The 14,924-nt window shown below is 40.2% G+C and overlaps 1 protein-coding gene across 1 annotated transcript in view; it reads right to left on the reverse strand.

The window, feature by feature from the left end:
• Positions 1-14,924, reverse strand: part of LOC149276443 (1-phosphatidylinositol 4,5-bisphosphate phosphodiesterase beta-3-like) — a gene marked incomplete at its 5' end in the record, with an annotated part of 74,255 nt that overhangs the window by 16,166 nt on the left and 43,165 nt on the right. The window contains 7 exons of the mRNA XM_089503662.1: positions 6,710-6,745; positions 7,533-7,656; positions 7,928-8,043; positions 8,569-8,673; positions 11,542-11,641; positions 11,955-12,116; positions 13,083-13,237. Of these exons, the coding sequence (XP_089359788.1) occupies positions 6,710-6,745; positions 7,533-7,656; positions 7,928-8,043; positions 8,569-8,673; positions 11,542-11,641; positions 11,955-12,116; positions 13,083-13,237 (798 nt within the window). The remainder of the gene's footprint in view (positions 1-6,709; positions 6,746-7,532; positions 7,657-7,927; positions 8,044-8,568; positions 8,674-11,541; positions 11,642-11,954; positions 12,117-13,082; positions 13,238-14,924) is intronic.

Raw genomic sequence — 14,924 nt, forward strand, 5'->3', positions numbered from 1 at the left:
GCACCCTGTTTGCTTTTGAAGATTTAAGCAATCTTTTATATTTTAGTTTTTTTTTTAGTCTAGGACTATAGAAATCATTACTCTCAAGTCTCTCTCTTCTGTTGCCATGTACAGAACAGTACCCCTAATGTCATATTCTGCCCTGGAATTTTTACTTTCCAATTACATTATCTTATATTTATAAACATTAAACTACAGCAGTGTCACACCACATATGGGAGTCTGGGCACCGATTTGTAATGTAGAGCTGGTGTCACCTGATGGCTGAAGCACATCAGAAGAACTGCAGGAACGTAAAGCAGAAGGGCAAGGCAAAATCTTAGTCAAGGCAGGCCAAGGTTGGGTATACCAGAGAAAAACTTGAGACGTTGGCACATAAGGGATAAGGCAAGAACAAAGGTCAAGGTATGGCATAGGTATGGTAAACAGTACAGGATCCAATGGCACAATACAGCAGGAAAAGACAATTCGTGGGCAAGGCAAGGCAAGGAACAGGAAAACGGCACAGGACTCGGGACAAGGCAATAACAAGGAATAACACCTAGAGGCTAAAGTCCATGTTCTTGAATCAGCAAGGGCTACAACGTCAGTATACAGGGATTAAGGAAAGAAGTTCATAACTAGCAATTAAAACTGCAATATACAGCGTATGCCCTATAAACTTTTGCCGAGTAGCTTGCACATGCAATCTCAGCAGGAGATTCCCAGCTGTGTAACAGCAGCAGAGCAGGGTAAGGTAGGAACAGTACCATCGTGCACCACTTCACACCAAGGACATCGAGAGCATGCATCCAGGGTTATCACCCAGGAGTGTGGGTGACAGTACCCTTCCCCTGAGGGCAGGCACTGGGCGCTCAGGAGCAGGCTTGTCAGGATATGCAGCATAGGAGCATACTTTGGCAGCCGCATGCACATCAGAGACACAAACTAGTGACACCTCTCTTCTGGACCAAACCCTCCCCAGTCAATGAAATATTGAAAGGAGCATCTGCCGCTTCTTGAGCCAAGAATCTTGTGGACCACATATTTCTAATAGTCCTGAACTGGTGGAGTAATGGAGAAATTGTTCCTGATCACAGGATTGAACAGGGACACATGAAAGCATTGGACATTCTGGGGGTGGCTGGGAGCTCAAATTTATAAGATTTCATTGAGCCTCTAGGTTACTTTGTAGGGTCCTATAAAATGAGAATGGTACAATCATAAGGCCAATGTGGAGGCAGTGTCTATCCTTGTTTCTTGGAAAACATACCAACAGGTGGAACAGCTTCTTGGGGTCTTCATGAAATATTTCCAACATGACTGCTATGGGTTTAATACATTGCAGACAGGTGGGAAAAAGGCACCTAATGTCTCAATCTGACCACCAGTTGATGTGGGTATTATGATATGAAGCCAGGAAAGTCTCAATTTGATGTGAACTACAGGATTGCTGTTGACTTCCAGAATAGCTTACTGAGGCAAGGCCACCCAACTGAGAGACAGGATGAAACCGTGTCGTGGATCACTTGGCCAGAACCAAAAGGTTTGTCATCTAAAGATGCGATGGAAACCATAAAGTCTTTGGGCACCAGAGGTACTTGATACGGTTTAGCCCACATTTGGTCAATGAAGATACACGCAGCACCAGAATCAAGGTGAGCTTCTGTATGACCCTGCCAGCAGAGGGTCACAGGGACCATAATGCAATTTTACAGAAGAGTGGTATTTTTTCTCCATCTTGCTCTAAAGCTCTAAAGCTTGGTAGTTTCCTGGCGACATTTTCTTACTGACTCTTTTTGTCACAATACATGCAAAGTATATTCTCCTTCTCTTTTCTCAAGCTCTGTAAGCTGCTTTATCCTACCTACCCCCATAGGTTCTTCAGATCAGGTAGGTTTTAGAGATGATACACTCACTGGAGGCCTGGAAGCCTACAAGAAGAGGAAGGGTGAGGATGTTATCTGTTCCTATCCTTCACAGCATGCTCCTGCATGCAGCTACAAAGTTTAAACACATGGTAACAAATTCATCCAGACTGCCAGGACAGTCTCTGGCGGTCATTTAGGCCTCTCCAGAAGGGGGTAATCAGAGCGGCATTGTTCCACTCATTATTAGAGGTAAACAGAGAAATTAGGAAAGTAACCCTCTCAGTAGGTGACCAGAATACGTGAGGATCCATTCTGAAGTGCAGACTATACTGTTAAGGAAACGTCTGCATATTTATCGAGGACAGGCAGCTTAGGAAGCCTATACAAATAACGGGTATGTGGAGGTTCACAAGAATCATGGCTGAGAGTAGGTATGGCAGAGAGCAGAGAAACCGTGGCTTGGGTGGATGCCACATTGCAGACCATCTCCATGACAGCGCTCCTGAATTTGGATGGCTTGTAGCTAGGAGTCATGAGATGAGAGGGCCTGCCTCTGCCTGGAAAGCAACTCTGTGGAATACATGTTCTGGACCATGAAAAAATGTTACGCCAGAAATAGGAGTCAGGGTACGGATCTGCAATGCAGAACTGGTATGACCTGAAACACAGCCAAACACAGCACAGGGACAGCAGGAACATAGTGCAGAAGGGGAAGGCAGAATCTTATCCAAAGCAAGCCGAGGTCAGGTATACGGGAGCAGGACTCGAGACATCAACACAAATGGATCAGGTAGGAATGAACACCAAGGCAAGGCACGGGCCTGGTACAGAGTTCAGGATGGCAATAGTACAGAATGATAAGAATGTGGTCAAGGCAATGCAATGAACTGGAAACCAGTGCAGAGCACAGGGTAAGGCAATAGCAATAAATAATACAAAGAGGCTAAAGATAGCTCTTGCATGGGGGCAGGTGAGGGTATACTTAGGTATAAGGGGAAGGAAGTGTACACCCAGTAATTAAAACTGGCTGTGTGCCCCTTTAAAAACATATAGCAAGCATTGGCCTTTAAATATTTGCTGAGTAGTACACAGAAATACACACCGGCAGCAGTCCCCCGCGACAGAACAAGAGGATTCCCTGCCATTTACCAGCAACCCCAGTGGTACCCACCGCTAGTACTCTGGCGAGCAGAACTGCAGCGGCGGGGACCTGGAGAAGACATGACAACCAGCCACATTATCGACCGTTCTTCTAATTTACATAAACCAATTGCCATTTGGCTTCTTCCCCCAGGAATGTCTACCCTGTTGCAGATCTTTGTATCATCTGCAAAAAAGACGTGTGTTACGGTTCCACCTTGCATGCTGGGACTCTGTCTACATGATACTGCAGCCTCTGGAGGTCACTCTAATGGGTTTTGGGATCTCGGACTACAATTTAGTGGTGTAAAGCCTTGCCCTTTAAGTAGCCATTTTCACCATTCAGGGCCTCTGCATGGTTTGTAGTTGCAGGTTTCAGTTGGCCCTGACCTGTTACCGGAAGCCGTATCCTGTCGCTATACTGCCTGTACCCAGAGCCCTGCCCGAGGGCCATCCTGCCTGTACCCAGCATCCAGCCCGAGGGCCATCCTGCCTGTGCCAAGCGCCCTGCCCGAAAGGCTATGCAGCTGCCAGGGCCTGCCCAAAGGCTATGCAGCTGCTGGGGCCTGCCCAAAGGCTATGCAGCTACAGCGGCCTGCCAAAAAGGCTATGCAGCTACAGCGGCCTGCCCAAAGGCTATGCAGCTGCAGCCATCCATCTGGACTAGTTGCAGTCCAGGCAAGGTGCATTCGTTTTTAACTGCTTGGCTCTGTCTGTGCCTTATTAATCATGCATTGTGGGGTACAGAGTCCTTGTCCGAGTTGTGACAAAATGCTATATGACCAAAAGTATGTTGGATATGCCATTCAAAAACGATTATTAATATTAATTAAGTATTAATACGGAAAGGTTTTTTTTTTTTACAGTAAGAACAATAAGGATGTGGAATTCTCTGCCTGTAGAGGTAGTTTTATCAGACGTTCAAACAACAACTGGATATATACTTGCAAAAACATAATATTCAGGGATATCATTTTTAAATTATGGGGGTGACAGCTTCCTAAGCCAAGGAGAGATCTGACTGCCATTCTGTGGTCAAGAAGGATTTTTTTCCCCTAGTTTGTTGTAAAATTGGAAAGAGTTACAAATTGGATTTTTTTTATGCCTTCATTTAGATCAACAACAGCAGCAATTAACATATGTGGGAAAGGCTTAACTTGATGGACGTATGTCTTTTTTCAGCCTATGTAACTATGTAAACTGGTGCCACAAAGCTGGAGGCATACAATTGTCTAAAAAATTTTTGTATGCTGTGGCATTAGCATTAACCTTCACTAGAACTAAGGAGCCAAACCAAATTCTGAAAAACAGCCACAGATCGACCATTATCTCTCCTTCACCAAACTTTACAGTAGGCATTCTGGTAGGTAGCGTTCTCCTGACATCAGTCAAACCAAGATTCATCCATCAGACTTCCTAATAATGTAATGTATCACTCCAGAGAAAATGTTTCCAGTGCTCCAGAGTCCAATGGCAGCGTGCTTTACACCACTCCAGCCAATGCCTGTGATTACACATAGTGATCTTTGGCTCATGTGCAGCTACTAATGTAAAGTCACTCTGTAATATTATCCATTTGACAAGAAAAGTTGCATTAACTATGTCAACTAGAGCTAGGTGATGCACGCATATACATCTCATACTTTATTTTATTTAGAATGTGCGTAGTGCAAATATTTGTTGGAATCTTTGAGATCAAGCTAGTGGTAAATATTTTAGCAACAATTACCTGGTCTGGGAATATGTATTAAATGGGAAAACACTGGGGACGACTGACATGGAAAAGGACTTAGGAGTTTTAGTTAACAGTAAATTTACCTGTAGCGACCAGTGTCAGGCAGCTGCTGCTAAGGCAAATAAAATCATGGGGTGCATCAAAAGGGGCATAGATGCCCACGACAAGGAAATAATTCTACCACTGTACAAGTCACTAGTCAGACCACACATGGAATACTGTGTACAGTACTGGGCACCAGTGTACAAGAAAGATATAGTGGAGCTGGAGAGGGTTCAAAGACGGGCAACCAGAGTAATAAGGGGAATGGGAGGACTACAGTACCCAGAAAGATTATCAGAATTAGGGTTATTTAGTTTGGAAAAGACAGCTTAGGGGGGATTTAATAACTATGTATAAATATATAAGGGGACAGTACAGAGCTCACTCCCAGGACCTATTTATACCCAGGACTGTATCTATAACAAGGGGACATCCTCTACGGTTGGAGGAAAGAAGGTTTCTACACCAGCACAGACGGGGGTTCTTTACAGTAAGAGCGGTGAGATTATGGAACTCTCTGCCAGAGGAAGTGGTAATGGTAAACTCAATAAAAGAGTTCAAAAGGAGCCTGGACGTGTTTCTTGAAAGCAATAATATTACAAGTTATGGATATTAGATTAATAGGGACAGAACGTTGATCCAGGGATTTATTCTGATTGCCATATTTGGAGTCGGGAAGGAATTTTCCCCCTGGTATGGGGCAATTGGCATCTGCTTCATAAGGGTTTTTTTGCCTTCCTCTGGATCAACACAGTAGGGACACAATATGTATATAGGTTGAACTTGATGGACTTTGGTCTTTTTTCAACCTTATGAACTATGTTACTATGTTACTATGTTACTAAACTTATTTAATGAAGCTCCCAACTCACAGTGCTTGTGCTGATATCGCTTCCAGAGGCAGTTTGGAACTCCGTAGTGAGTGATGTTACAGAGGACAGGCATCCTGTCCGCGTTTTTTTTCCGCGTTTTAGCACTCGGCAGCCCCGCTCTGTGAATGTGCATGGTCTACCGCTTTGAGGCTGACCTGTTATTACTAAACGCTTCCACTTCACAATAATAGTACTTACAGCAGACCAGTGCAGAAATTTCATGAACTGACTTGCGGCAAATGTTCTTCCCATTCTACTGCCAATATTTGTCTATGGAGATGGCATGTCTATGTGATTAATTTTAATACACCTGAACTCAATAAATATAAAGGTGTCTAGATACTTTTGGTCATATAGTGTACCTTACCATTTAGTAATATTGCTAATAAAATATTAAAAGGTATACATCCCAATACTGATCTCTGTGTTACCCCACTAGTAACAAGACCTTCCTCTGAATATACACTGTTAACTACAACCTTCTGTCCTCAACCACTCCTGTCCTTATCTGCTCAACTATACAAACCCAAACACTGCAATTTACCAATGTCTTCTATGAGGGACTGTGTTAAATGCCTTATTGAAATTTAACCCTAAAATTTACTGCTTCTTTGTAGTTCATTATTTTAGTTACCCACTCAAAAAAAATCTGTTTCTGAGCTTGGAAACAATTTACATCCAATTACTAATGTACAATGCGGTGGTCTGTATTTTTCTGTGAAGTGGTACTACATTTGCCAACTTCCAATCTTTTGGAACTACTTCTGTCATTAGCAACTGGTTAAATAAGTCTGCTAATGGTTTTGCCAGGATACTTTGAAGCTGGTTTAATGCATCCCATTAAGTCTCATGGATTTGTCTGTTTTTACTTTAGAGTATTCAAGTATAACTGATCTCTGTAAACATACATTCTATTTCCTAACGGAGGTCCCTTACCCTTCCTCTGTAAAAACTTAAAAAAAAATTATTAAGGTGGTCTGCTAGATCTTTATCTTGATTTATTAATTTCTAAAACTATTTTTTTTGTCTTTAATGTAATTATTCCTTCTTTAGTTGTACTGTGCTGTTACCTGTTAGTATGCTTGCAATGATGTCATCACGGTGAACTGTGGTGTAAAGAGAAAGGCTTCAGATATATGTGCAAATATGACAACATCTTATCCTCACACACACACTTAGCTATATCAGGATCAGTAAACTAAGCACGACTGTAATATAGGCTTCCTTAATTCATCCAAGTTAAGCTGTGATTAGTATACTGGAGGTCATCACACTTACTTCAGGTTGGGTTCCAGAAAAAAAAGTGATTTAAGCTGAAATGATGCCATGGTAATCTGATTTTTACATAGAAATAAAGTATATAAATTGGGTTATGTTCCAAAGCCTAGTTTTAATGTAAGAATTGACATGCACACAATGTTTAATCAACCAAATCAACAGTGCAAAACAGATATACTACTGTAAAGTAAATAGTAGTTTTCAATAAACTGCTTTATATAATACAGTTAAACACGTGAGAATTATATATCTTTCAGACCAACCCCATTATAACAGTTCTTTAGGGGTTTTTTAAACGGAAGGTAGTCTGGGTCAGCATTAGTTTGAAAAAGCCAGAATTATGAGAAACTAATGTAATTCAGAAGCTGCCATGAAGATTTTTTTCTAAAATATAGACATGATGTAAGTGTGAATCACTGACAGTCAGCGTAAAATGAGAACAGTCTGTACTAAACAGAACAGCTGAACATACATAATAATCACATACACACAGGTAAGCACAAACAGCTACAGCACCAGTCCCTTCTGTGCGCAAATTGTTACACTGTGAATTAAACACAGCATTATAGTTGCGTAAGACACCAACAACCACATCACTACACAACACCATCTTACCTATCATACCAGGGGGTGACACAGGTGTAGAGGACATCATCTTGTTCCCTGGGGAAACCTGTGGAGACATGGATGGGGTCTCTGGCTTCAGGTTCCCTGATGTTTTCTCTGCGTTGTTGGCTTGCTGTGAAGTCACATCCGAGAGAGATCGATTAACTATTTACCCAAACTAGTATCTAAGTTATGGGTCAAGGCTTGCAAAGTGGGTCCTTTGGGTGCCCGCATTTTTTTACACTCTACAGCTATGTCAGTGAAGAGTCTATACAGTGACATTAATGTGCTCTCATGTAAACAGAAGGTATTTGTTCATAAATATAAATATTGCTATTTCATTACACATAACATGCTGCTATTTGCACATAAATATAATTTAATAAATCTGTTGGTCTGTTCACTTGATTAACTATTTTTTCCGTGCTTACCTCACTATCTCCAATCAAAGCCATCAGTTGCTTGGCTCTCTGATCCAAACTAACATGTTTTATAGGATTAGTGAGAGCAAAGGCATAATCTGTTGGGACATGAATAAAGTGTTATAAAGTGTCACACAACAACTAGTTCTTAATTGCTAAATACGAAGGCATTGGAAGTATTTCAACTCCTAAAAAAAGACAAGTAGCAAAAAGCAATAGTGTCTAAACTATGTAAGTACTAAACAACATCTAATATATTATAGCAATATTCAGGGCATACTTGTAAACAAATTGGAATGATTGCAAGTGGTCCTGCTAAAAAGCTGTGGTTTAGAAAGTGAAATAATTAGAAAACTTGTTCAAGAATGGAGTAGATTAATGCAGAGGAAAACATGACATGGGATTTTAATGATTGCTTGGAACAGACATTATGCTATCTGGAGGCGGAAATTAGATTAAAGAAGTATATTTTGAGATCATTAAGGGACTAGAGGAGACAATTGGTTTTCCTTGTTACTTGACATACCATGCATGGTCCTAGGGTTTTAAATGAGCTTAGATGAATAACTGTATGCAGGAAATACAGAAAACCAAGTTAAACAAAATGTGGTTTATTTGCTCACCTTGGTGGTCATCTGGAATATAATCATTAGCTTCAGTGTAAACAAGCAGGCCTGGCAGACACAGAGGCTGATTAGTCTCATTCCTGAGGCAGATGTAATGATATCCTTGCACCCAAGAAAAAAAAGAAAAAAGTTGCATATAAGAAAAAGGGAGAAAGGTAGAGGGGAAGACCAAGTGAGTTATTCCCAAGTCATGAATATAATTACATAATGATACTGCCACTAAAATACACGATGAATGCTGAAAGGCCTCAAATTCTTGCAGGTGGTATAGCTGCCTATTCATCATGGCAAAATGCCTCCAGGGCATGCAGTCTTTGGTCATCTTGCATGAACCACATGTTTGAGATCTCCCCAGAGTGGCTAAATGATATCAAGGTCAGGAGACTGATGGCCACTCCAGAACCTTCACCTTTTCTGCTGTAACCACTGGAGGGTCAACTTCGCCATGTGTTTAGGGTCATTGTCATTGTTGTACTCATTGACTATTTATACACAGATACTAATAGCAATTTAAAAAGCCACAGGTGTGGGAAATGAACCTTTCATTGCAGAGCCGTAGCTTGGTTCTTTTCGCGCCCGAGGCAAGAATGGAAAACTGTACCCCCCGCTATTTTTTTCACTGTCCTTACACACACATTTACACAAACACACTGCCTTTACACACAGATCTTCCCATTAACATGCATATGTGCATATACTGCCCTTACACACGACTGCCCATAAATACACATACACATATACACATACACTGCCCCTATACTCGACTGCCCATAAATACACATATACACATACACTGCCCCTACACTCGACTGCCCTTACACTCGACTGCCCTTACACAACCCTGCCTTTACACACACACCAGCTTACCAACATACAGACACCTACACTGCTCTTACACACAAACTGTGCATACACACTGCCTTTACACACACACACGTGCCCATAAAACGCACGTATGCACATACACTGCCCTTATACAAGCCATACACACATGTATACACATACACCGCCCTCACACTCCCCTGCCTTTACACACACTGGCTTACAAACACTGCCTATACACACACTAGGGTGACCACATTTTATTTCTGCCATTGAGGGAAGCGCATGAGATTACACACAGGTGTGTATATATATATATATATATATATATATATATATATATATATATATATATTATATATATATACACGCATGTTAGACATGCATTTGTAACTACCTAATATAAATGTATCTCTTTGAAGTAAAGACTGTGATTGAACAGCTGAACTGGCAGTTAGTTTTCATTATTTAATATTAGATCCTGTTGCCGATGTATATTAATGCTGACAATATATACTAATATTATTTTATATTGAAATAATTGGACCCTATGCAAACATTTCTTTGGGCCACACTCCCTAGCATGCAATAATTCCCTCCACTACCACACCATAAAAATATTTGCCACACTCACTACAATTTAGGGGAAGAGTGCAGTCTTCCCTCCTTCTGACCCTACCGTGACATTGAGAGGTCCTCTCCTCCGTAATCATCACCAGAACCACTTTGCCCCCTTATTCATAGATCAAATAAACACATAAAACAGCACTTGTATGTATAGATCAACTGAATAAGACATACAAACCCCATATTTTCAGGTATACATAAATAACATATGGAAACATTGCCGGTACAGATCAACACATGAACACACAAACCCAGCTTTGCATGCATAGATCAATTGAAATTGTCATGTGAACTCTGCATTTAAGGTATAGATCAAATAAACAGAATCAAACATACAAATTCTGTGTTTGCAGGTATACAATAATAACGCATGGAAACATAGCATAGCAGATATGGATCAACAGAATAACACACAAACCCAGCTTTGCAGGTATAGCTCAACTGGAATTCACATAAAAACTTAGCATTAAAGGTATAGATAAACCCTCTAAATTAGAGGTATACCTCACAGATTGCACACCCCAAAGCCAGCCCTTTCACTCATTTACACTATTCATCCACACATTAATTCTCTCACTCACTCACTCTATATTTATTTCAGTATTCTTACAACCCCCTTTCTCTCTAGCTACCTCTCCTCCCCTCTCACTATCTACATACTATCTATTTATATATATATACAGTCCTTACAACCCTTTCTCCCCATATCTTACCTTTCTCATCTTCTATCATCTTCCATCCTGCATTATATATTATCTTCTTTCTTCCATGCTGTCATGGGAGCGTGAGGTCTGTCACTCTAGGCAGCTAGCTTTAGTGCTCCCTCATCACTATGCGCCGGCTATTGATGCAATGCGCCGGGGTGACGTCATATCCCCGCGCTCTGCATAATTTGACGGTGCATAGTGGTTAGGGAGCACGGAAGCCGAGGTCTGAATTGACAGACCCCACGCTCCCTAATGTTGGGCTGGTTAGAGGGGGATTGTGATCTCCCCAATCAGCCCTGCTCATCGGACAGCCTCATACCCAGACCAGTGTAATGTCCACAGGGAGCAGGGCTGGTTGGGGACAGCACAATCGTGCAGCTGCCTGTACACTCCCCTGAAGACCGCCCCAGGGGGGGTGGCCTCTCTGATCGCCCCTCCCCTTTATAGACGCTGCTATTTTTTAGGGGCTTCGTGGTAAATCACATTGCTGGCAGCAATGTAATTCACCACGGGACCCCTAGAACGCTGGGCCCCTGCCCAGAGTGCACATGCATTTAGATTCAAGGGTATACACTTTTGATCGAAGCCATTTGGGTGATATCTGTTATTATGATTTTAAAATAAAACCTATTTTTTGCATGATCAGTCATATTTACTAAATCAATGACAGGGTATGCAATTTTTTGCGCACAACTAACTCTCTTGCATTCTTTCTGGAAATGAGTTGTGTAACACTGTGATACACTTGGTTTCCCCTGACGAAGCGGTGGTATTGCCACACCACCAAAACCCTCCCCGTTTTTCTTGTCCTCACCTGGTCGAATTCCAGACACCGGCAGAATTCTGTGACCTACAAACTTCCCACCCTCTTCAAAAACAGCAATTCGAAGAGAGGCCAGAGTGGGTAGTACCACCTGTGGTAAGAGAGAGGAGTTAGTTACATAAGACAGGATAGTCGATAAGGATACATAAGAATAATGTGTGGAATCTCAAGATTGTAAGCTTGCGAGCAGGGCTCTCTCCACCTAATGTATCGGTTTGTGTTAGTCTGTCAATTCTTGTCTTGTCAGACCCCTTGAATTTATGTATTGTATTAAGCGTTGCGTAAACTGGTGGCGCTATATAAATAAAAGATAATAATGATAATAATAACAATAACAGATGGTGACAAGTGGCAAAATAAAGTAAAGCAGAACTAACAATAACAAAATAGCGACACATTCATACCTTATGGAATATAAAAGGTTCCTCATCCCACACAGGGTTGAAAGAGTTTCCCTGGGAGGTTTTTGTTCGAAACTTTCTCTTGGTGTCAACTGGCAAACCAAACATATCAACCTCTACATATATTCCAACACGCTTATCAGACAGAAACTGCCCAGAGATAATCTAAGAGGGAAAACACAAAGTGATACAGTGAGGGAAGAAGTATAGATTGTAAGATAGAGTGCTAAAGAATGAAAATTCTGTCATTTAAAACTCCACATAGTTTAAAAAACATTAACATGTCCCCAACACCCACTCTAAAAAGAATGAGTACTTTTACATGCATTATTTCAAAATGAAAATAAAATGAAAGCTCTAACTTGACACAGAAAAGGCTGCAGCGGTCATCACCATCAGTGAATGACTCTTCTTGCGTGTTCTAATTGAAACCAATATAAGCAATTTCAGCACATGCACGCTGAGAAGTGTTCACACGAGACAGGGCTGGGGCTGACTGGAATTAATTATATCACATGCAGATAAATGTGTTCAGCTGAACACATCTCCTGCTGGACATTTAGCTGGGGGTTTGGAAATGAGCAAATGCATACAAGAGATTCTGCAAAATTAACAATGCATTTGCAAAACAGACCACATAGCTTCCATATGCATTAGGGTACATATGACAGCTAGGGTGTTCCTTTAATGTATTACGAAAATTACAGATCCAGATTAAAACATTTAACATTTCAGTTCACCATATAAACCTATGTAATCATGTTTTTAGATTATTAAAATAAATAATTTGTGTGCATTACCTTATATGTATACTAAGCCAGAATACATCTTAAAATGCTGCATCTTCCTTCTATGTTTTTTTTTATTATGATTTGTATGATTGTTCCTCCTCATTAAGTTATTCCTCCCCCTTTGGAAATTTAGTGACCCTACTAGGTGGAAGCTGGTTAAGAAGTGTAAGGGTGAAGTAAGGGTTTAAAGTAAAGTAAGTTTACTTAAAGTAAGTAATCAAGAGGCATTCAGGATCACCCTTACCAATACAATTACATAAACTAAAAGGATGCGTTATAGATAATTTTAATAAGTGAATTTATGTGACATTTATTAGTCAGAAATAGTTACTTTTCTCACCTTTATTTTCACCGTATTTGCCACAATTCCATCAACAATATTTTCAGTAAACGGATCAAATTGCTTATCAGTCCTGCGCATAAACTCTGGTTTCAGGAGGTACCCACTGCGTCGATTATACTCAAATATTCCCATGTTCAGCTGCATCGGGAGATCTACAGGATAGAAACATTTATATTTATGTAGGTTATACTGTATTATGTTTTAACCATAGTCTATATAGTTGATTGTATGAGATGAATTTGATGATTTTCAAAGTAACAGACATATTAAGATGTCGAGGCATTCAGCAACACCGAGATCAGCATCAGGGACCATGTCTGGCCCCTCCCCAGGGTGTCAACATATGCCATCAACGTACTGCAATCAATCATGCAAGTCAATGGAGCCCAGCTTTCTAATCACAGTGTGATTAGTAAAATATTTAAAAAATAATAAAAAAAAAATGCGGGGAAAAAAACGGTAACATTTAAAAATAATTATGTATTAGAGGAACCATCCAGTTCCAGCAAAATGTAAAAAAAGTCCAAAAAGAATAAAATAAAAAGTTTATTATTATGAGCAAGTGCTAATATTAGAGCTGTATCTTCCCAAAAATCTTGACATGGGAAGAGTTAAAATAAAAGCATTTCAAATACCCAAGGGGTGTCTAATTAAAAAAAAAATGAACAGTTTGATGGGATAAATTGGAGTGGCCGGGCTCAAAGATAGGGCATAAGCACAAAATGGGGGGGAAGCGCACTTCCCAGATGTGGCCTTTTAACCACCCCAAACACCAGACAAACCCATGGGTGGTATCACTGTAATTGGGAGATGTTGCTGAACACACATTGGGGTGTTTGATAGTGATGTATACCTGGAGCTATGAATTTATACCCAAAGTACAATTTGTGTGAAAAAAAAATACAAAAAAATTACTACCACAAACTTTGGCAAAGGCTGGTGGTAGAATTTCATGCAAGGAGAGGGTTAAAATACTACCATTTGAAATACCTTGGGGTGTCTAGTTTTCAAAAATATATGGTTTGATGGGGTAAATTGAATTAGCCAGCTTCAAAGATGGCCCTATTAGGACATGGGGGCAGTAGGACCAGATGTAAAAGCTCCAAGTAAAAAAATGCGCACTTCCTAAATGTGGCATTTTACCTCCCAAACCCGACAAACCCATGCATGGGGTGTATCACTGTACTCGAGAGATGTTGCTGAACACATATTGGGGCTCAAAGATAACTGAAATAGCACATGGGGGAAGAATTACCAGATTTGGAAAAAATGGTTTTGAAAAAGCAAAACGCTACTTGTACTTATTGCCCAATAACTTGCAGAAAAAAGCAAAAAAAACAAAAACATTGGGTTTGCATGAGGATGGTTCAGATAAATGTTCTCAAAACTACTACTCCCCTGGGTATATTTTAATTACATATGTGTTAATTTAAGTATATCTTTCATACTATATATATATATATATATATATATATATATATATATATATATACTAAAAATTGATTTAAAAAAATGTATGTAATTTATAAATTCAATGTATATAGTAAATATTTCGTGAAAGTTGACATGAAGGGCAATAACACAATAGCACAAGTTTGTATTCTTTTTGTTTCCACTGTGAGTGGAAATAAACAAAAAAGTAGTAGTTTCAGGCAAGGTTAAGAAGTGATTTTCTATCTAACTTTTTAACCCCTTAAGGACAATAGGGGTATATTGTGGGACAATGGCTATTTTAAAATTTTTCAGTGTTGCTGTTTAGCTGTGATTTTCTTCTTTCTCATTTAGTGCTCCCACACTTATTATATATTGTTTTTTTCAGGACAAACAGGGCTTTCTTTA

The sequence above is a fragment of the Sceloporus occidentalis genome, unplaced genomic scaffold (assembly GCF_023333645.1).
Source record: "Sceloporus occidentalis isolate IW3139 unplaced genomic scaffold, rSceOcc1.0.p SCAF_239, whole genome shotgun sequence".
NCBI classification, from domain to species: domain Eukaryota; kingdom Metazoa; phylum Chordata; class Lepidosauria; order Squamata; family Phrynosomatidae; genus Sceloporus; species Sceloporus occidentalis.